At 34.4% G+C, this 22,175-nt stretch overlaps 1 protein-coding gene across 1 annotated transcript in view; it reads left to right on the top strand.

The window, feature by feature from the left end:
• The window catches only part of cdc16 (cell division cycle 16 homolog (S. cerevisiae)), a 92,057-nt gene extending 70,234 nt beyond the window's left edge, over positions 1-21,823 (top strand). The window contains exons 12-18 of the mRNA XM_039744784.1: positions 986-1,111; positions 8,338-8,490; positions 9,575-9,638; positions 14,059-14,120; positions 19,171-19,306; positions 19,480-19,570; positions 21,131-21,823. Of these exons, the coding sequence (XP_039600718.1) occupies positions 986-1,111; positions 8,338-8,490; positions 9,575-9,638; positions 14,059-14,120; positions 19,171-19,306; positions 19,480-19,570; positions 21,131-21,378 (880 nt within the window). The 3' untranslated portion in view covers positions 21,379-21,823. The remainder of the gene's footprint in view (positions 1-985; positions 1,112-8,337; positions 8,491-9,574; positions 9,639-14,058; positions 14,121-19,170; positions 19,307-19,479; positions 19,571-21,130) is intronic.
• The last annotated feature ends 352 nt before the right edge of the window (positions 21,824-22,175 follow it).

Here is a 22,175-nt window from a genome sequence, read left to right as displayed (position 1 = left end):
CACAAGAATGGATCTGTTTATTATATTAAAAATAAAAACTACAGGTTTCAACTTTTTATTGTTAAATTTGAGTAGATATCTGGCTACACATTTTGATATTGGAGGTGTTTCTGTATCAAAATACTTAATTCAAGATCAACCTATTATATAAAAGGACAACTTGCATATTAACCTTGCATTGCCAAAGTGTATATTGGACAATGTTGCACTAATCATTGATCATTTAATATCAGATTTGTTTAGCTCACTTTCTATTATATTGGGCATCCTTAAAAAAGAGCAGAAGGCCAAAAGATCCTATTTATGAGGTAAGCCAATAACAAGATGTACAATAAGACTTCACATACTTTTTAAAAAACAAAGAATACCACAGAATTTATTCAAGTAAAGGCCATTTCAGATTATGTGACTTCTTCAGTGATTTTAAGTTGTAGCATTCATTTACATAATCTTAGTGAGTCAGAGGCAAGCAGCAACACCCTCCCATGAACCTGTTGTGTAACGTGACATGCCCAGCGACTTACATCTGCTAGTTCATAGTGAAGAGCTTGTGTGCACGAGAGCTTAAAACCAAAGTACTATACAATGCTCATAGTGTAGTGATGAGGAATAAGAAATGCACATGCTTGTATGATGTCTCCTGTTTTACATACGATGACAGAATGGAAAATAAGTAAGTGACAGGATTATGTGGAATGCAGTCACATGTAAATAGAAAAAACAAAATTTGAGATGACTGGGTTTTTTTTTAAGATAAACATTTGTAATGTAAACTGCTTGTGGTATATAATATAGTGGTGGCATATTTGCAGAAACAAACATTTGTTGTATATTAACCAACCTTTACTCCATAGACATTTAATTCTCAGAGAAATCTTATCATAGAATCACTACATGAGTAAGAGATACTGTAAATGATCTTTTGTAGGTTGTTTTTCTACTTTAAATGTTTTTAAGAATGCTATATTGTTCTGTTTATTTTTAGCAAAGCAACAAATCTAGAAAAGACATATGGACCAGCATGGATTGCTTACGGCCACTCGTTTGCCGTTGAAAGTGAACATGATCAAGCAATGGCTGCATATTTTACAGCTGCGCAGTTAATGAAAGGGTATGTATAATAACAGTTTTATGGTAGCTCATAAACCTTTGTTTTGACTCATTAACTTTTTACTTCTGTTACAGTTACCTTCATTTTTTTTTGTCTGTCTTTTCATGTTACTTTTGTTCAGCACCTATTAACGGCCGTTTTACACTACTTTTTTTTAGCCATTTTTGGTGGTTCTATTTGTCATTTCACCTCTCTGTCACATACTAGCTGCATAAACTAAAAATGGAATAATTTTCTGTGTATATTTTAGAATAGTTTAGAGAATAATGAAAGAATCTAGATAATAAAAATATAACAAACACCTCAATTCAATTTAAATTTTTAAGTTTTTTTTGTCGTTGAAAGATTGTGTTGATAAAAAGAAAATGCTGGGAATAGTGTGACAGTGGTTGTACATAGGTATGCAGTACTTGTTCTGTGTTATCACACAGTCTGAAAAGATCCAAGCTGCTGTCCTTTTTTTGGTCTGTCAAATGAAAAACAACATCAAATCATTTGTGCTATGATTCAAAGGACAAACACATTCTGACCTAAGCCCATTTGTCATGCATGGATGCAAGTCTGAAATACCATGTGCTTTTAACCTGATTGTTTTTTTATGATTTAAATAATATGTATTCTATGCTCACTCACATTGTTGCGTAGGTGGTGTCTTCTAATTTTACATATTTGTGACATTTCGTACACTCCTCACAGATCTATCAGTAATGGATGAATGAAAAGGTAAAAAGACCACAGTCAGGACACTGTATACATAAATTGTTTAAAATAGATTTCCATTAAAAAAAAGAAACATTTTTTATCGAAACTGTGTCTTTGGTGTATGCTCTTGTTTTACTAAATTAAACAGCTTAAATGCTGTTAACAAAATGACCCCTAAACTTCCTCCAGGAATTATTACAAATAACTCATTAGCAATGAGGTAACTTTTGCAAGACATTGAAACATTCAGTGGTTTTAGCTTGTCACATTTTCCCATTTTAGGAGCTGCTGTTTTATTTTCTAACAAGATCACCATTGGTTTTAAATATCTTACCCTACTCTTCCTTTAATTATAATCTAGGCACATTGACAAACAGAACAGATGCAGACAGAATATTTACACCTTTATGTTAAAACTGTTGTCTAGGTGCAATGCTTTAGGCGTAATTAGTTAATTTTACACAAGAACGCTGCATTCCTCTTTGCCAGGTTAAACACTATGTTAGATAATTTTATTTTTAATTTTTATATTTGCTAAAAAAATTTAAATAATGTTATATAATGAAAAATGTATTCTTGTGGCATTTTTGTAAAAAGAAATATTATTTATAGAAACTTTTTCTTAGCCTTAGTGATCAGTTTCTGTGTTGTATAATTTGCTTTCCGTTTTTTTTTTAAATAACAGCCAGCATGGCATGCTACAGATATGAAGTGCATATTTTATAATGCATGTTTATTCTCCTTCCTTCAGTGTTTAATTTTAAATGACATGATTAATCACCAAGATAAATTGTGTCACTTTAACACTAGAATTACCAAAGCCTACGAAAAATCCGGCCCATCTTAAATCCCTCTCTGTCAGTGTCGTTTGTCTTGTAAATGTGCCGATCAAGACGAGCAGCAAGCAGCCTGCTATATGACCCATAGCCCCCCAACCCCAAACACCCACCCCTAGTGTTCTCCCACCTCACGTCTTGATTATCTGGGAGTGAAGTGCTGGAGTTTTAGAGGGGAAATAATAGATCGTTATTTGGAAAACATACATTTCATGTGTTTTCAACAATCTATGTAAACGCATTGTTAAAACAGTAACGTTTTTCATGTTTTACTAATAAATGACAAAATGTTACTTGTACTGTATAATGTGTCAAGGCTGAAGTCCAAATATCAAATAAACACTTTCACAAAAGGTGCAAGTGCAATATGACAGCTTCTGTGGTACAGCGGTAAGAAATGCTGACTTGTAATCAAAAGGCTGCGGGTTTGATCCTGGGTGGTGCACACATTTACCGTTTTGATTAGTGAGCTTCTCTTATTGTTAATATTATACAATAAAAACATACATTTGATTTGTGTCTGTAACAGCTGGTGTAAATTTATAGTATTTGTAAAAGTTAGCTTTTTTTTTTTTTTTCACTTTTATTCTCTCAGTCACGATCACGATACAAAGAGATCTGACACTGTAAGTTTTTATTTGAAACCTGGAATAACTGTAGGTATGAGTGGTGTTTTGAGACAATGGAATTGGAATTCTCTGATCTGGTGGGATAAAAGCTAACACACAAACGTCGGTGTATCATGCCTTCCTGGTATCTTATTGTCACTTGAAGTACATTTCGGAAAACATTGTGGCACTGATGCACATTATTCATATTCATTCGCATGCCTTCTTGTGGCTGTAATCAGTGACTGTGTTTTTTTTTTTCTTTTCCTCCACGATCTTGCCCCGATCTCCACGTTTTGGTGCATGGTGGTGTTTCTTTTGTACTCCAGGACATGCTGAGGAAAGAATAGTACAGAGAGGTCAGTTCCGCACTATATACAATCATCAAATTCAAATGTTAACAGTCCCCAGACACACACATTTACGACGTGTACCTATTGCAACATACACATTTCTCTCTATGCTGTGGTTCCCATTACATTGAAAGGGCAATTGACACTGACTGAGTTTGCTTTCCTGGGGAATGCAGCTGTCTTGGAACAGAAGCTTGTCGATGTTGCATCCTCTTTTTTTTTTTCCATCGCTTTTTCATGTAAGAAGCGACAATGAAGTTCCTCTGCAAGGTGAGGAAAGAGCACTCTTCTTTTCTCAGTTGCCCCCGTGCATGCCTTGTATAGTACAGTAAATGTGCGTTGATCGCCGCCAGGTCAAGCATGTTGTAGCACACAGCAATTGGCCACCTGCGTGTTCCTGCACACACTGAATAAGCTTACGCCTTCTGGTCCATGATGTCAATGCTACACTAGGGGAAAAAAGAGAAAGAGACAATTGTGTGTGACATTTTCAAGAAATCATTATATGATCTGAATAGTACCAATCAGAAAACATTGTCACACTAATGCAATATTATTTGAAGACTAACAGCGTCAGATCGGGTGTAAAATAATGCTGACGCTGTTATTTAGGATGAGATCTGGGGAGGGAGAGTGCGAACGTGACTGACTGAATAAAACTGAAAACAAAACTAACTTTTACAAGTACCATAAATTTATGGCGCAGCTTTTATTTCAAGTGCATGTTCAGTAATTGAATTAATAATAAGCGTGCTTAGAACAACAGTGGAATTCCTATTCAGTCTAAAGGACACTGTAGTATGGACATTTATTAAACATTTAGTTCAGTTAGTCATATAGGTTTAGTGTGGTGTCTATATGTAATTATGAAAGTTTTGGTCACTGGATAGATATTTTAAAACAAACTGAAGTATGTACAGTAAGTTTGTCATATTCCCCAAAGCATGATATAAATAATGAGACAGATTTTGCAAGCCAGCAGTTAAAATAACTTGTTTTCTCCTTTCAGATCTTTCTCCAGGTTCCAACACACCTGTGTTATATAAATTGTGTTCAAAATATTGGTAGAGAAAGAGATTTTGAAGAGAATGTGGATATTTATTTAAAAATTTGAACCCCGGTTCTTTGATTGTTGCTTAGTAGAAACTGTGCCTTCACAGCACAATGATTCAATGATTTTGAAGATGTGTGTAGTAAACAGAAATAATTGTCAACACATGGACAATATGATTGTACTTTTGACCGTTTATTAGGAGCACAATAAGATAAATATTTTCTGTTTTGTCAAGACCAGAAGTAAAGACTATGAGAGACAAAATAAAAACAGATACTCCAGTAGGCACATTGCTACTGGATTTTCCTTTCAACAGAAAAAAAGATGGTACTTCATGTGCTTGTATTGGTTGTCAGGAACTTAATAAAATTATAATTAAAAATAATTTCCATCTTCCACTCATCAACTCCCTATATAATCAAATCAAAAGCTCTGCCATCCCCACAAAGTATGATCTGAGAGGTTTTTATAATTTTTCTATTAGGAAGCATGATGTGTAAAAAACTGTTTTAACATGTCCTTGGGGGCACTGCAGATATCTGGTTATGCAGTATGGTTTGGATGATGTCCAGCAGGTTTTTCCATTCATTTGTTAATATCATCTTCCGGAGGAATTTTGGGCATAAATACAATATTTTAGTCTATATATAGTATATGACATTGATTTTTTTCCCTCTCAAATTATGTAACAGGAAATACATTTTAGGGAAGTTAATTCTTGACTGTAAAAAATAGTTTAATTGTGAAACTTATAAAAATGTCAATTTTACAAATCATCAATAATGTTTTGGTTATGAAATTACCACAGATGGACTATGTATAGAAAAATCTATGGTCCAAGGATTTTAAATTGAGAAGTTTCAGAGAACTTGAAACAAGTTGAGCACTTTGTGGAATTCTCCAGCTATTACCGCCGTTTAAAGAATTTTAGTTGTTTGATTAACCCAACTACATCCCTAACTAAAAAATGTACTGAGAAAAGTTACACGGACACCTGAAACTCAGTAGTTTATTGACTCTTTAAAATAAATGTTTACTTCTGCTCCTTTCTTGTGTTACCCAAAAGCTAGCCTGCTTTTGAAATAGAAGTAGACTTATACAGCCACTGGAATACTACACCCTTGTGCATATTATTAAAAAGGTAACAAAGTTAAAATAAATGCCCTCTGTTTCAGAGTATTCTAATAATTAAATATTATATTATAAGTTTGACTCAGTTATACAGGATAACTTTGTTCAAATGGAATATTAAAAGTCCACATATTAAAAAAATCAACAAAACAAAATTCAAAACCAGAAGGCAGCAGGCGCTACTTGACTTTGAGCTGTATGGCGAGTTGCAAATATTTGTAATTTGAGACAAAAAGTGATGAAAATGCACCTGCCTGCTTTTATCTGAAAAGAATATTTTGTTAGAAGCCCTGTTGTATGCTGTTTTCTGTGCTCCTCTCATAAATAATTATCATCAGTTTAATAGTAATAAGGTTGTGCTTCACTCACTGAAATTATGGAACCAATGCAGGAAGCACTTTAAGGAAAAAGGACAGCTGTCTGCTGCTCCATTACAGCACAGCTCTGAATTTGAGCCTTTCCTCAGTTACATGGTTTTTTAAATCTTGGAAAATGTTTGGCATCTCAGCCTTGAGAGATCTTTATGTTGATAATATTCTTGTATCCTTTAATTTACTCTGTTGTAAATTTAGCACACATCATTTAACACGCTTATTTTTATTTTCACAAGTTTGGAACTTTAATTTGCCTAACTTCTACCAATACCCACACTCAAATATCAACCTAATAATGAGATGCAAATTGACAGCATTCCAGAGTTTATCAGTTATTGTCAAGGTACTCATTGCTAGAACCTTTCAGCAGTACTGGGAAATAGACTTCTCTATAATATTTCAATATATATTAATTCTTCAACAGTCTATTGAAAATAAGCTTTAATTCAGTTGAAAATCGCTCACCTCTTACCGTAGAGATTATATAAAATGTGTTGGGGATTAGACTGTAATTGTGCTCAATACCTGGTAGCTCAGGCCTCAGTCAGACAAATAGCATTGCACTGTGCATATTCAGACTACCTTTAAGCCATTGTGAACATCCTATATTGCATCAGCATCAGTCTGATGCAATTACTGTGTAATTTTCAAATTGCCTTTATTTTTTGATTTACCCTCATTTTTTGAGACATGGTACACTGTGCCTAAGTACACATCATAAAGATTGTTTATAATCACCTGTAACATTCCCCAGCATGAATGTATGTATTGTACATTAGGAGCCAACTATTCAACTGTCAATAAAATAAGAGCTGTAAAATGGTGTGCTGGAGACCCAAGCCAAGACAGTATATGTTTTATTTTTTGCGTATAATAACAGTTAAATTGTAACATTTTAGATTAGAAAGAAAACTCAGTTATTTAATACTCACTGTGTTAACAATTTTGATTTTTTTTTTATCTTTTTTAATTTAAATTTTATTTGGCAGCTGTGAGTAAGCATTTCGGATAAGCCACGAAAACGGGTGCTCAACATGACTGCATCCTCCCTATGGAAAGGCAACAATCAAGGCTTCACAGTCAGTTAAGCCAAAGGAAAAATTTGTCATTGCAAAACCACTGACTATCAATTGTTGATGACGCGTATATATTGTATTAAAAAGTTTTATATATTTGAGCCTTTGATGCCTTGTATTTCATTCTCAGTGACAAACAGTTCCTCCGTGACAACTCAGTATTGATCTGTTGAATCCAGATCATGGCATCAGCGAGAGGGAGTTTTTCTGAGAGAAATATTTCTTTGCCATTGCAAGCATACTAGACTTTGAGGATGTGAATTAATGTAAGAGTATAAATTGCTGCAGGCTTAGGTATGATTTTCAGTAGCCAGGCAAAACTCTACTTTGGCCTGTGGCTGTCCTTGTAGGGTGTGCTCTGTTTCCGAACCAGAAGAAAAATGGTTAATTATCTGCTGTTGATCCTGTAGTATACTGTATGTTATTGATGGAGTTAATCTTTGTTATGCTTGGCATCCTGCTTCCTCTGACTATTCTTTCTAAAGTAGTTAGAGCTTTTTGGACTGCTGAGCAAGTGTTTTGCAAAATTATTGTTAGTATTAAACTCAATGTTGTAATGGTACTGTTGTCTATCCGTTTGCCCTGTTAGTTGTGCGACTCTGCCTCTCTGCTCTTATCTGCTTCTCTTTGTTTGTGAACTCTGCTTTTGAGGAGTGTTCCAGCACAACTATGAGACTGGCTCAAGCTTACCATCTAACTAGGCAGGAAACTAGTTTGACTAATCTGCTTTTGAGGCACAACTGAATATAGTCTTCCTTACCGACTAAGTGCTGACTAAAGATAAACTTCAGGGTGGTTTGTTTACTTATATAAAGTATTCTTTTGTATATTTTACGTTTAACTACCATTTGAAAGCTGATCTGTGAAGCACTTAATAAGCTTGACATAAACAGCTAATCACATGGAATGCTGAATTGGTGCCACATACTGATATGAATGTACACTATTTGCCTCTGTCATTAACTTTTTTTTTGTTTCTTGTGTTGTAATTAATTAAAGAGAAAAATAATTTCTGTTTAATCCATATTCCCTAAACCGACCTGAATATGTTTACATGCATTTTTATTATTTTTTTTTTTTTTCCATTCACAGATGTCATCTACCAATGTTGTATATTGGTCTTGAATATGGGCTGACTAATAATTCTAAGCTTGCAGAAAGATTTTTCAGTCAGGCACTTAGTATTGCCCCTGAGGATCCATTCGTAATGCATGAAATGGGAGTAGTAGCTTATCAAAATGGAGAGTAAGTAACCATTCTAATTATTTTGGGTGTATCCTGGTACTTTGTAATGTAAGAAGCAGGTTCAAAGCTGGGAGATGGATAAATTATTTCAAAATACATTTAAAATAAAGTTGTCTAAAACTGTTAAATTATTTAAAAGGTAGAAAGCTTATTTTGGAATTTTAACTCATGTTGTTGTTTGATTGTGCAAAGAGGAGACTAATCAGACCACCACCAGCAACCTAGTACTAGTTTTGATTGATCCACAGCCTTTAATATCTGTTAACTGACAAAAAAAAGTGATTATAATGTTTATGAATGAAAGTTAGAGCAATATTTCAAGCTTTCCACTGTACTTGATGGTAAGAGTGGATGTAGAAGAAAAAGCAATGAAAATTTTCAAATTGAGATTTGCTTCAAGAATGGAAATAAACAGTCTGTAGATTCATTCATGTGACATGAGAAAAACATTTTGTGATCCAATGACTCTGCATGTTTTTGGCCTAAAAGAATATTACTACATGTTTTTAAAAGATATATTGCATTGTGCTTCACCCAAAAGTTCACTACTACATAACACAGTTAATGTGACCATCTGTTATTGAGGGTGTTTCAGCATTTGTCAGGATGGAAGGTACACTTGATGGAGCAAATTTTACATAAAGCTTTCTGCCATCTACAAGTAATTAAAAGTTGTGAAAGAAGTCTGTAGTTTGAGAAACAGATGCCTTACAGGTCCTAGGTTGGCTGCTTATTTAAATAGTACCCTGCAAATACCAGTGTTTTCTGCAACAGTGAAAAGATGATTGTGGATTGCTAGCCTTACAGGTAGAGCTTCAAAGAAAAAGCAATATGTGAAACTGGTAAATTAAAAGAAAAGGGTTAAAATGGGAAAAAGTTTGGAATCACCCAGAAATCCACCATTTAATACCTATGTTCTTTTACCCAGCATATTCTAAGATGAGATATATCTGACATTAGTTAACAAACCACACATTACAGGTGGCTTTACTTTATTTAATCAATAAAAAAAGTTGGTTATATGCACATACTGTATGTGTTTTTATAATGTGGCTGTCTTGTTTGTTTTTATCATTATTATTAGCTGGAAGACTGCTGAGAAGTGGTTTCTTGATGCGATGGATAAGATAAAAGCCATTGGCAGTGAGGTATCCTTATAGACTATTTTCTTACCTGTGTTCTCTTTTTTTTTTGTTTTCAGTACTATTCTGTGCATATGTTTCTTTTGTATTAATAAAATTTTAAAACAATACTTGACTTTGAACTGCCTTAAATTAAAAAGTAGTAAAGTTGTACAAAAGTGACAAAAAGATATAGTAGTACAGTAATGGCTGATTTTAGCTTAACATTTTAATAGTCTCAAAGTCTCTAAACTTTAAACACTTCATTTGGTTCTTACAGTCAAAGCTTGTGTTTAATTTTAATAAGTTTTGGCACTTTGCAGCAACAGTTACAGGGCTATAAATCCACCCTGGATGGAATTTGGTAGTTCTGACATAAACAGACCAGGTCATGCTAAGCACTAACAGTTTCTACCTCTTTCTTCGGAATTCTCAGGCATTCCTTTGCCAATCAAGAGGAGTCTTTACAGCATATCTGAAATCTGATTTTGTGTATTCTTACACTGGGCTGTTTCTGGTACAGTCTGTAGGATGCATGTATCCACCAGGGCTATGAGTTCATACAAGTGCCCCTTCCAAAACTTGAAAATATCTTTAGTTGACTACAGCATTTTCCCTCCTTGGCTGAAAGCAAATTGGAAGGCTATCCTGATATTCTATAGGCTACGTTCTCCTTGGCCTTACGAAACTCCATCCATACACGGACTTTGTTCAGAAACTGCTAACATTGTCACTTTGAAAGCCAGCCAGTATTAGTCTGTCAAATCTTCCCTCCTGCTCAAAAGTCGTCTTTCTTCAACATAAGAGGAATACATTAAGGAAGTAAGGGAATCAAATTTGAAAAACATATATTTGAATACTTGTTTTTTTACTGGGTTTTATGCATTACTTTGTAATATATAAATTAGGGGGTTTATGCATTACCTTGTAATACAGTACATAGATTTTAAGTATGTTAGATCTTCATTGTTGTTTCTTGTTCACATCCTTCCAACACATTCTACAGGTAATTAACAAGATTTAATATTACTTGCTCATACTGCTGAGCTGGAGTCAGCTTGATCATGCAAATATATTGGGTGAATTTTACAAACTTGTATTTTGAGATAAATAACCCAGTTTGAGTCTGTCATAGGCTTCTCCATCCAAAGAGAATAAGACATCAGAAATCTGTTTCTGCTGGATTATATACTGTTGATGAGCAGAAAAGCCAAGTTTCATTTGGCGTGTGAAGACACCATTTTTTTTAATGGTTTTTGGGATGGGACGTAAGGCATGTAAAATAAATCCTAGAATGCAAATTCTAAAATTAATAACATTCATATGACAAAAATTGCTTTGTCCTTTGTGGCACCCCAGTTCTGAAGTCCTTTATTATTTTAATATTAGTAGTAGTGTTATGGCCTACATTTTCTTCAGTACATGTGTTTATAAAATTCATTTGCTTAAAAGAATTTTTTTTTTTTTATGTTGACTATAGAGTAGCTAATTTCATGTTAATATTTAAATTTAAGGTCGTTTGAGGTTACATGACTTCTCCTTCAATTTTTAGGTGTACACTTTACATTTTCTTATAGAGTCAAATTCAATTTTGGCATGCTCAGTGACCATAAGTTGTATAATGTGATTTATCCATCAACTCAATTCATCCCATATGTGTCTTGCCCTGACAAAATCAAGCAGGTGTTTCTCATAAGTTGTGGGGAGGGGCTTATGTGCATGTGAGACATGACATCCAATGTCTGTTTACCTAGAAGTTCAAAGCATGTATTGCAGCTACGAGGAATAAGGATCATGGTTATTTTTGACTTGATCGACAGAAGAGACACTTGTCTGTCTGATGTTGCTTATTTTACATACCACAACAGAATCGGAGGAAAAAAGTACAGAGATTGCAGCTGTACTCACTGTACCTGTAAAACATTCACATGGGCTCCGTCAGGCTGCACATTATTGGCTGTCAGAAAAAGTGGTTTGCTTCTGGTTCTTGGGAAGTGTAATACTCTGCTGGGAAGTTGTCATGCAAACATCTAATTTTACATACTTTCTGATTTCTAGTCATGTAATCAGACATTTCCAGTGACAAGCTCAGCAGCTGCAATCATCCTTCAGTTAGAAATTGTGCAGTGTAATATTGGCTTTACCTATAGCAAGCTGAAGTCTATGTCCCAAACACTGCAGTCTTCTAACCAGCAATTCAGTTGGATCCCCTCACAATGCTGGCTCCACTGTCAGAAGTGATCAACGCTCATCCCTCTTAGTCCCCAATGTACTTGTCTGGAAAATAGGACATTTGCAAACAGTAGGTACACAGCTTTCACTCATCACTAATAAAATGAACATTTATTCTCACATGTGGCTCTAAGGTACAAGTAGATCAGAGTTCTCCTTTTTAGTCCCCGGGCATGATTATGGCAACATGTTTTCATTCCCACTGGTATCACAGGTCAGTTGATCTTATTTTTAATGAATCTATTTGTTAAATAAACTAGTGATTTTCTTCTCTAATTTTGCATTCAGAAAAATGTGCTAGTATGATATTAAAATAAAAACACATTTTAAAAATGTGCCTTTTTGTGTCTTAGCTTTAAATGCATTCTTTGTTTTACCATATCCTTTTTAATTTAACTTTTTCAGCAGAGTTTGTTTTGTTAATTGTATCCAAATACTGATAATTTGGCCTGAGCAGTCACTAGTTTTGAGGTGACCCATTTAGATTTCTTATCTCTGTCTGAATGATTAACATCACTCCAACTCAGGGCCTAATTTTTATGGACTATATCCTTTTGCTTATACATGACGGTGACTCACTTGCCTTTACCACACTTTACTGGAGTCCCCTCTAACTGTACTTTAGTGATACCTTTATGTCCTTTGAGAAAAATAGTGTGTAAGTTTCTCTTAATTCTCTAGCACAATTCAGGGTAGCTACCTTCTCCTCAATTCTGAGTTTGAAGTGCTGAACTAGCTGGCATCACCTGTAGAGACTGACATTGTATTGGCTGAATTTTTAAAATTAAACAGCAAACTATTATCGATAATTTATTGTATTATTAGCACATTTCTAACATACTCAAATTAGTCATCATAATCAATATTTTCCAGTTTTACACAATATATTCAACACAGTTTCTTATGTAGAAGATTTCTTTTTGAAGTGTTTAAAATGTTGTGTGCTGCTGGCCATGTATTGGGACAGCCATTCAACTCTGCAATGCCTTGTGTTTTTAGTGATGCAGTTTGAATAGTGCATAAACCTGCATGTTTATTAATATAAAATATTGCAAAGAGAGAAGATATATTTAAATAAGTAAAACAAAACAATTACTGAACAATGTCACAAATATGTTCACATGTTTAGAAAGCATTAAACAAACAAATGTATTTTTGTATTTAACCTCAGAGTTTTTAAATCTTGCCTGAAGAAGCGGCCTGAGTTGCCTCGAAAGCTTACATATTGTAATCTTTTTAGTTTACAAACTAAAAACTTTTAGTTAGCCAATAAAAGGTGTCATTTTGCTTGACTTTTCAATACATTCATAATGGCTAACATGGTACAACAACACCCTAGTACTACAAAATGTCATGCTGAAATTCTCATTACTATGATGTCACAATGATTAAGTCAAGTGTAAAATGTTGAGCATAATGCTTTGTTCCATACTTTACTGTTTAAACCTGCCTTCCAGTTAAGCTAGGACATCCTCGCTTCATTTGTACCAGCACATTGTGGATTACAAAATGAGATCATAAATAACATTTAACTGTGTGCTTTGTTCTGTGATAACAGTTTAAATGTGAGAAGTGTTATTTCTTATGTCTATGACTTTTACTATGCTTAACTAGTTTTGGAATTTACATAATACTTAATTCAGGGGTGTGTTTGTGGAGTATCCCATTTTTCATAAAGGTGATTGGTAAAAATTAAAATATCTTGAAATGTGTTATGCAAATGAACCTAGTTGATAAAAGGAAGCTTTTCTGTTCGTCTTTTGTTTGCCATGGTGCTTTGAGGAAGGCATATGAGACTGCACCTATAGCTGCAAATAAACAACAACAATGGCTCAAAACATTTCTGTATTTAGTATTTTCCGCAAGATGTACCATATGTGCTTTCTGTAGTTTTGTTCAATCGAAGACTTGCATACTTATGTGAAGAAATGATTGTCACAAAGCCAAAATAAAATGTATAAGACTGCATCAAAAAATAGTTAATCTTTTTTTTTTTAATTTAAGTGTTCATTTGTAAATGTATCCTCTATTAAATGCTTTTTTGCACTGCAATTTCAGTTGCTGCCTCTGGCCATATTTTTACATTGTTGGGCAAAGAAAATAATGTTTCTGTATTTGTAACAAAGACAGTCTGGTTCTAGTTATTGTCCTTAATTTAGCATTGCCTTGTATAGTATTTTGCAACTAAGCAACAATTCTCTTTGATTTTGTTTAGGTCACTGTAGACAAGTGGGAACCTTTACTGAATAACCTTGGTCATGTGTGTCGAAAGCTCAAGTAAGTTTATCATTACATTTGTGTATTCTTGTAAGTTTTATATACATTATAGGAATGTAAAATGCCTCTTACATCTAAAAGATATACGTATTAGTGACTTTGAATTATTCCCGATATATTTTTCTTACTGGCTCTCCATCAAGATACATCGTAACTGCTTATTATACCCTAATGTAGCAGGTTAGCTTATAGATACACATAATTAAAATGACTTGGAGAAGAAAATACTATGCCTTTGAAATTCTGCTCGCTTTTTGACACCAAAACATTTATTCATTCCTTGTTTTCCTTTCCCATAAAAATTAGCATTGGAGATACTTTTCTAGGGTTAGGTTTGGAGAAGAAAGTGGATTTAAATAGATTTCCATTGATGCCATTCACCTGTGCATGTTTGCAATAATAAAAATGTTTCACATATGACAACTCCCTGGAGATGGAGCCAGATTGATTATTTTTTTATCCAGCTAAGGTAATACCAAGAAAAAATTGTGTCCATATTCAAGTTTTTTTTCTCTCAAATTACCACCACTTTTACAAAGGACTAGTTAATATGTAGTTACAAACATTACCTGTTTTTCCATAAAATTCTATACTACTGAGTTAATTTGTTTACAAGTAATGATTAACGAGTAGTCACATTTATTTTTTGTTTTGTATGTCACAATCATCATTTTAATTCCCCTTTTACCTGGTGAAGGTCACAGTAGCAATGTGCTAAACTGGGCTAACAAGACTTTGACAAATTCTTTCAGCCCTTGCTGGTGAACACTCATATTCTCCCAGATAATGCACCATCATCAGTATTTCATCGATCATTCCTTCTGTTTCCCGTGCTATAACCCTCCGTGAGAGGTGCCAAGGGCTTATCACAAATACATGACAAGACCACTTTAATTGGCTTCCCTTGATTTGGCAAATCTTTTAATCTAATCCAAGGTTTTCTTATATTGACAAGCTCCTCACCTTGTAATGCCTAACAGTGAGTGAGCCTAACAACCTTGCACTGGAACATTATTTTAGCCATTTGTATTCACTATTCTATCAGAATCTCATTCTCGTGAAGACCAACGAGAATGATACTATCAACTGACCAGCCAATCAACGGCTTTGTCTGCAGACTTAGCTCCTGTTTCACCACCATGACAAGTATGACATGTGACAAAGGCTGATGTTTCTTCAATTTGTTAATCTATCTCTCATCCACGTGTACCATCATTCCAAATAAGACCCTGAACTATTTGAACTCATTGACTTGGTGTAGCTGCTGACCTCCTTACCTGCAGGTAACAATAAGTTTTTTTTTTCCTGGAAGAGAATTTGTTTTTATTGTGGAAGGGTTTTGGTTTGGCCATATGCTGATTTTAAGTAGACCTACAGATATGTCCTCTAACTCATCTTTTGTCCTCTTATCCTTGTACTCACCTGGCTGAGAAGCAGACAACTTACACCTGGGATTCTGGGACAATTTCTCCTAGAGCTGACTGCTACTGTGACTTCTAGTGTCCACAAATCTTTAGACCCTGTGAAACTAAAACAGAACAGCAAAAAAATCACTGGGCAGGTTTATATACTTTATTTAGTTATTATACAGTTTAAAAACAAAACAGGAAGTAAAAGTGAAATAGATTTCATAAAGCACCATACAACATGGATGTTTCAGAAGCTGGTAGTAATGATACTGGCCAACACACTCAATGTGTGACAGAATTCAGTCCCTTTGGATTTCATTGTTGCAACTCAGATATCTCATGACATGAGACTCCTGGTCCTCGTTCTTACCTGTTCTTGTTTCTTCTTCATCCAGATTCTACATGAATCTGCTGACTTTTTAAAGTGTATCAGGGCCAAGGTGAACACCCCTAGCTCTTCTGTTTCTAATATCAGTATATGATTGACCATGTGACCAAGTGTCTCGCTTATGCACATGTAGAAACTCTAGCAAAAATTAACAATTTGCTATGTTGACATCTTTGAATAGATTATAAAATGACAACAAAAGTTCAGAAGCAATGTCTGGTATGACCAAGCAGTGTACTGGAATGTCAAATGACTCAATCATGAATTAAAGAGAAAGTATTCTCTCACCTAACAGTTCTAAATGCCAAGATAGTATTTTTACAGGAGACTCACTTAATCATCATGGATGGCATAAAGCTTTATAGTTTAGACCTACAGTCAAAGTAAAAAGTATGTGAACCCTTTGGAATTATCTGCATGAATTGGTCATAAAAAGTGATTATTGAATTGTGAATTAATTTTCCTCTCAGTGATGGCAACCTGTCCAGGCACTGATGCAGTAAAGCAGGCCCAAATCATGATGTTCCCTCCACCATACTTTACTGTGGGGATGATGTTTTGATGTTGATATGCAATGCTTTTTACGCCAAATGAAGTTCTGCTTGTTCCTCCCAAATAGTTCAATTTTGGTTTCATCACTTCACAAAACATTTTCCCAGTACCGTTCTGGAGTGTCCAAGTGCTCTTTCGCAAACTTCAGGCGTTCAGCAGTGTTCTTTTTTGATAGCAGTGGCTTCCTTCTTGGTGTCCTGACATGGTCTCCTTTCTTGTTCAATGTTTTGCATATAGTTTACTCATGAACAGAGATGTTAGCCAGTTCTAATGACTTCTTCAAGTCCTTTGCTGTAACTCTAGGGTTCTTTCTTTTCCTTATTGCTGACTTCCCGTTGTGTTCTTGGGGTCAATCTGGCAGGGCACCCACTTCTAGGAAGAGTAGACATAATAACAAATTGTCTCCATTTATAGACAACTTGCCTAACAGTAGACTGATGAATATCTAAAATCTTTGAGAAGACTTTGTAACCCTTTCCAGCCTTATGTAGATTAACAATTTTCAATCGTAGCTCTTCAGACAGCTCTTTTTTGCGAGGCATGATTCCCATCTGGATATGCTTCTTATCAAAAGCCCAAACTCAAACTTTATAGTGTTTTTTTATCAATCAAAGTATTTCTAGGCCATACCTCTGAACTCGTTTCATTAAGTGGACTACAGGTGTGCTAAATTCTTTTTTAAAAAGTCATTAGCGTAGGGTTCACTTACTTTTTCCAGCCATTTTTTTTTCCAATTTTTCAGAATTCTACACACAACACACCATAATGACAACGTGAAAAAAGTTTACTTTAGGTTTTTGCAAATTTATTAAAAATAAAAAAACTGAGAAATCACATGTACATAAGTATTCACAGCCTTTGCTCAATACTTTGTTGATGCACCTTTGGTAGCAGTTACAGCCTCAAGTCTTTTTGAATATGATGCCACAAGCTTGGCACACCTATCCTTGGCCAGTTTCGCCCATTCCTCTTTGCAGCACCTCTCAAGCTCCATCAGGTTAGATGGGAAGTGTCGGTGCACAGCCATTTTAAGATCTCTCCAGAGATGTTCAATCGTATTCAAGTCTGGGCTCTGGCTGGGCCACTCAAGGACATTCACAGAGTTGTCCTGAAGCCACTCCTTTGATATCTTGGCTGTGTGCTTAGGGTCGTTGTCCTGCTGAAAGATGAACTGTGGCCCCAGTTTGAGGTCAAGAGGATGTGTCTGTACATTGCTGCAGTCATCTTTACCTTTATCCTGACTAGTCTCCCAGTTCCTGCCGCTGAAAAGCATCCCCATAGCATGATGCTGCCACCACCATGCTTCACTGTAGGGATGGTATTGGCCTGGTGATGAGCGGTGCCTGGGTTCCTCCAAATGTGACGCCTGGCATTCACACCAAAGAGTTCAATCTTTGTCTCATCAGACCAGAGAATTTTGTTTCTCATGGGCTGAGAGTCCTTCAGGTGCCTTTTGACAAACTCCAGGCGGGCTGCCATGTGCCTTTTACTAAGGAGTGGCTTCTGTCTGGGCACTCTACCATACAGGCCTGATTGGTGGATTGCTGCAGAGATGGTTGTCCTTCTGGAAGGTTCTCCTCTCTCCACAGAGGACCTCTGGAGCTCTGACTGAGTGACCATCGGGTTCTTGGTCACCTACCTGACTAAGGCCCTTCTCCCCTGATCGCTCAGTTTAGATGGCTGGCCAGCTCTATGAAGAGTCCTGGTGGTTTCGAACTTCTTCCAGTTACGGATGATGGAGGCCACTGTACTCATTGGGACCTTCAAAGCAGCAGAATTTTTCTGTAACTTTCCCCAGATTTGTGCCTCGAGACAATCCTGTCTTGGAGGTCTACAGACAATTCCTTTGACTTCATGCTTGGTTTGTGCTCTGACATGAACTGTCAACTGTGGGACCTTATATAGACAGGTGTGTGCCTTTCCAGATCATGTCCAATCAACTGAATTTACCACAGGTGGACTCCAATTAAGCTTCAGAAACATCTCAAGGATGATCAGGGGAAACAGGATGCACTTGAGCTCAATTTTGAGCTTCATGGCAAAGGCTGTGAATTCTTATGAACATGTGCTTTATCAGTTTTTTTATTTTTAATAAATTTGCAAAAATCTCAAGTAAACTTTTTTCATGTTGTCATTATGGGGTGTTGTGTGTAGAATTCTGAGGAAAAAAATTAATTTAGTCCATTTTGGAATAAGGCTGTAACATCACAAAATGTGGAAAAAGTGATGCGCTGTGAATACTTTCCGGATGCACTGTATAAGCAGTTATATATATATATATAATTTTTTTAATCAAATGCGCTCTACCTTATTTATACATTAACTGCTGGTATGTATAATATTATAATATGATTTTATATCAATTTTGTTATTAATGTAATTCTACACTTCTCTGAGCAGAGTGAAAAATAATCTGGGGTGTCTTCCACTCAATTGTCTGTGTATTAGGCTCAGAGGTATTAACAGGATTTGTGATTTTGCACAAAGTTGAAGTTGACAGGTCAGTGTATTTCATGAATCAGTGACAGATTTATTTAAATGTAAGGAGAAATAAGATTTTGATGAAGAAAATACAAATGTATCAAATTGCTTTCTTTCAATAGATAGAATAGAGTTAATTTAAGACCGTTTTAGTGTGTAGGTGATTTTATTTACTCTGTTAAATGCAATGTATTTTAATCAATTTTTCAATGTTACACAGGAAGTATGAGCAAGCTCTCGAGTACCACAGACAGGCACTTGTGCTGATTCCCCAGCAAGCGTCTACCTATTCAGCTATAGGATATGTCCACAGCCTTATGGGAGACTTTGAAAGTGCAATTGATTATTTCCATACTGTAAGATTTTATTTTTTATTTAGTTAATAAATATGAAAAGTGTACCCTTTACTTATATTTTTTATTTAGGAAATGTTTAATTTTTGTTTGTAGTTTTTTCACAATTTTTTAATTACAGTACTTTGTTTAAAATAGTTATAATTATATACATTGACAGCCTTATTTTCTTGTAGGCCCTAGGTCTTAGAAGAGATGACACTTTCTCCGTTACGATGCTAGGACATTGTATAGAAATGTACATTGGTGATGCAGATGCTTACATAGGTAAGTTGGTGATTCTTTTGAGTTTTGCTTGTTAATCAAAATAGTTTTGATAGCTCAGAATGTTTGAATAAGACCAGGAGTTGCTTATGCAATGAGTGCTGTTCTTACAGTAATAAAATGGTATTTAATGCCATATGGGCCATTAAAAGAAAATTCTGTATTTGTGATTTTTGTAAAACATTGTTGAGATGAGGTTAGATATCAGGGTTAAAAAAGTACTATTATCTATGACAGTGCTCGGTAATCTATTCCAGGTATCTTTGTTTATGCTATCTGAAATTTGCTATTTACCAGCTTTCTTCTGTGTTCCTGTACCCTGCCTTTTTTTTAAAGTAGCAGTCGTCCTCCCTACTTTATACTTCTATGATTATAAACAATTAATCTTGTTAACTCTTAATTACAGCTGGTTTAAACTAAACAAAATAAGCTCATTCAGGTAACCTATTTAGTAATTCTTCTGTAGACATCCTGTAGCACTTTGTCATTTTTGTGATCTAAAGATTAAAACATTTCATATTTGGCCTTACAGATTCATTTTATAGAATAAACTCAACTTCATCTTTTTTTTTAAGTTGTACTTTCAAATTCCAACCCTCCCCCAATAACTAATTATATCTAATATTTGCAATTCACTTTTTTGAAACATCAAATTTAATTGTATTAAACATCTAGTGCCTATCTTCATAAATCTGACTATCTGAATTGATTTTTGAGACTTCTACACCTTCTAATCCTTCTATTTCTGTGTCTCCTGGTAGTTATTAGTGTGGCAAAATATGATATAACTGTATAGTAACATAAATCTTGCGATAGGGCAATTTCGACAATCTTTTTTTTGTAAACATACAATTCTGCTTGTGCTGTTCAAGTGACAGGGCTATGCTGATACAATTACAAGAGTTTTTGTAATAACCAGTTAGCATTTAAAAGAGTCTACTATCATAACACTATAGTATTGGCTACTCCAAATGAGCCTTTACAGTAATACTTGAATTAAAATCAGTCATTTCAAGCAGTAACCGTTATTTGCTACATTACATTAGGTATTGGCTAAATTTTAAATCAAGTTAATAGTGCCATGATTAAAAAATAATTACATTTCTATCAGTAGTATAAAATATTATGGGTGATCATAAACTTTTGTGTATAAGTTTTTTCAAACCAAGTTAATGTGAATGTCTGCCCCTAACACTGTATGCTTTAGAAAGCCCATTTGTTTGATAGGCAGTTATTATCTTCTATATAAATAATTATACTAATGAATGCCAGCTTGATCTTCTTCTTAAAATTTAGGTGAAATTAGGTCCTTAGTATATTCATTATTATTATTTTTATTTTTATTTTAAACTAAGCCAGGGATGTTTATTTTTCTATTCACATTCCCTACCCCCAGTAGTCACCCATCCTAGTTATCAATTCATAGGGAAAATAGAACAGCTTGATTGAATTAGCATTGTTTTTCATTTAATATATACAAAACATTTATTGATTTTACCCTTAAACTGGATCCTGACTTTTTTTCTGAAAATATATTTTAATTCTTGTTTTTGATTACTGTAGGCACAGATGTAAAGGACAAGTTACGGAGCTCCCTGAACACCCCAGCACTAATGAAAATGCTCACAAAACAAGTTGACACAACTGAGTTTCAAACACAGTCTCTACAAGAAAGTGGTATTTCAGCAATAGACCCTGTAAACACTGAAAAATCAAATGATGCTACACAAGTACTTAATGAAACGTTTGACTTTGAAATGTATGAAAATGACATGATGTTTGAAGCCTCAATGTCTGACACCAGTACATGATAAGTCCAGTCTAGCAATTGCTTAAGTGAGATAGTTATTTTCTAATTAATGGTTTCAAAAGTGTACGATGAATTACAAAGTGAGATTGCAGAGTGGCTTTGTTTTAACAATCTTTAAATCTCTTGACAATGAAATCATCCATGTATATTCCTTACCTGTGGATTTTTGCATAATAAATAAAATAAGCTCATATGAACTTAAATAATAGAATGTGAAGTGCTATTAACCTTTTCAATAGCCTTTTATATTTACAATTTCACACATTATGCTTTTATAAAAAAAAAAAGTGTTTTTTATTTTGTACTTGAATATAAAATTTCCAAACAGATTTTTTTTAAAGAATTTTAATTGTATCGGTGTTTTAAACAAATAACTTTAATTTAACAAGACTTTGAGATCTGCTTGTTTATTTTTGAGTTAAAATAAAAGATTCTTAGTGTCAAAATTCTACGTAATATTGTCAAATGGTTGTATTTATATTCCTGTGACTCTGCTTTAGAAGCTTAAGAAATTAAAAAATTAGATCATTTATTTATTTAAAAGATATATATTATCTTTAAAAAGACATCCTTAAAACCTAATGCACAGTAAATCTTTTTGATGAGAGCGTTTATATAATGCCAAACCTTTTCTGACCATTTAAGTTTATAACAAAGAAATCTTCTCATTGTGTACTTCATATGGTTCTCATTTACACCCTGATAATCAATATCAAGGGTAATAGAAAAGCTCATTCTGTTTTCTTCAATGAAAGTTCTGTTATTTGGGTATGTAAAAACTAAAAGGAAAAAGAAACG

This window comes from Polypterus senegalus, chromosome 2 (genome assembly GCF_016835505.1).
Source record: "Polypterus senegalus isolate Bchr_013 chromosome 2, ASM1683550v1, whole genome shotgun sequence".
NCBI lineage: Eukaryota > Metazoa > Chordata > Cladistia > Polypteriformes > Polypteridae > Polypterus > Polypterus senegalus.
The sequence above is the reverse complement of the archived record's forward strand: the minus strand, read 5'-3'. Positions and strand labels throughout refer to the sequence as shown.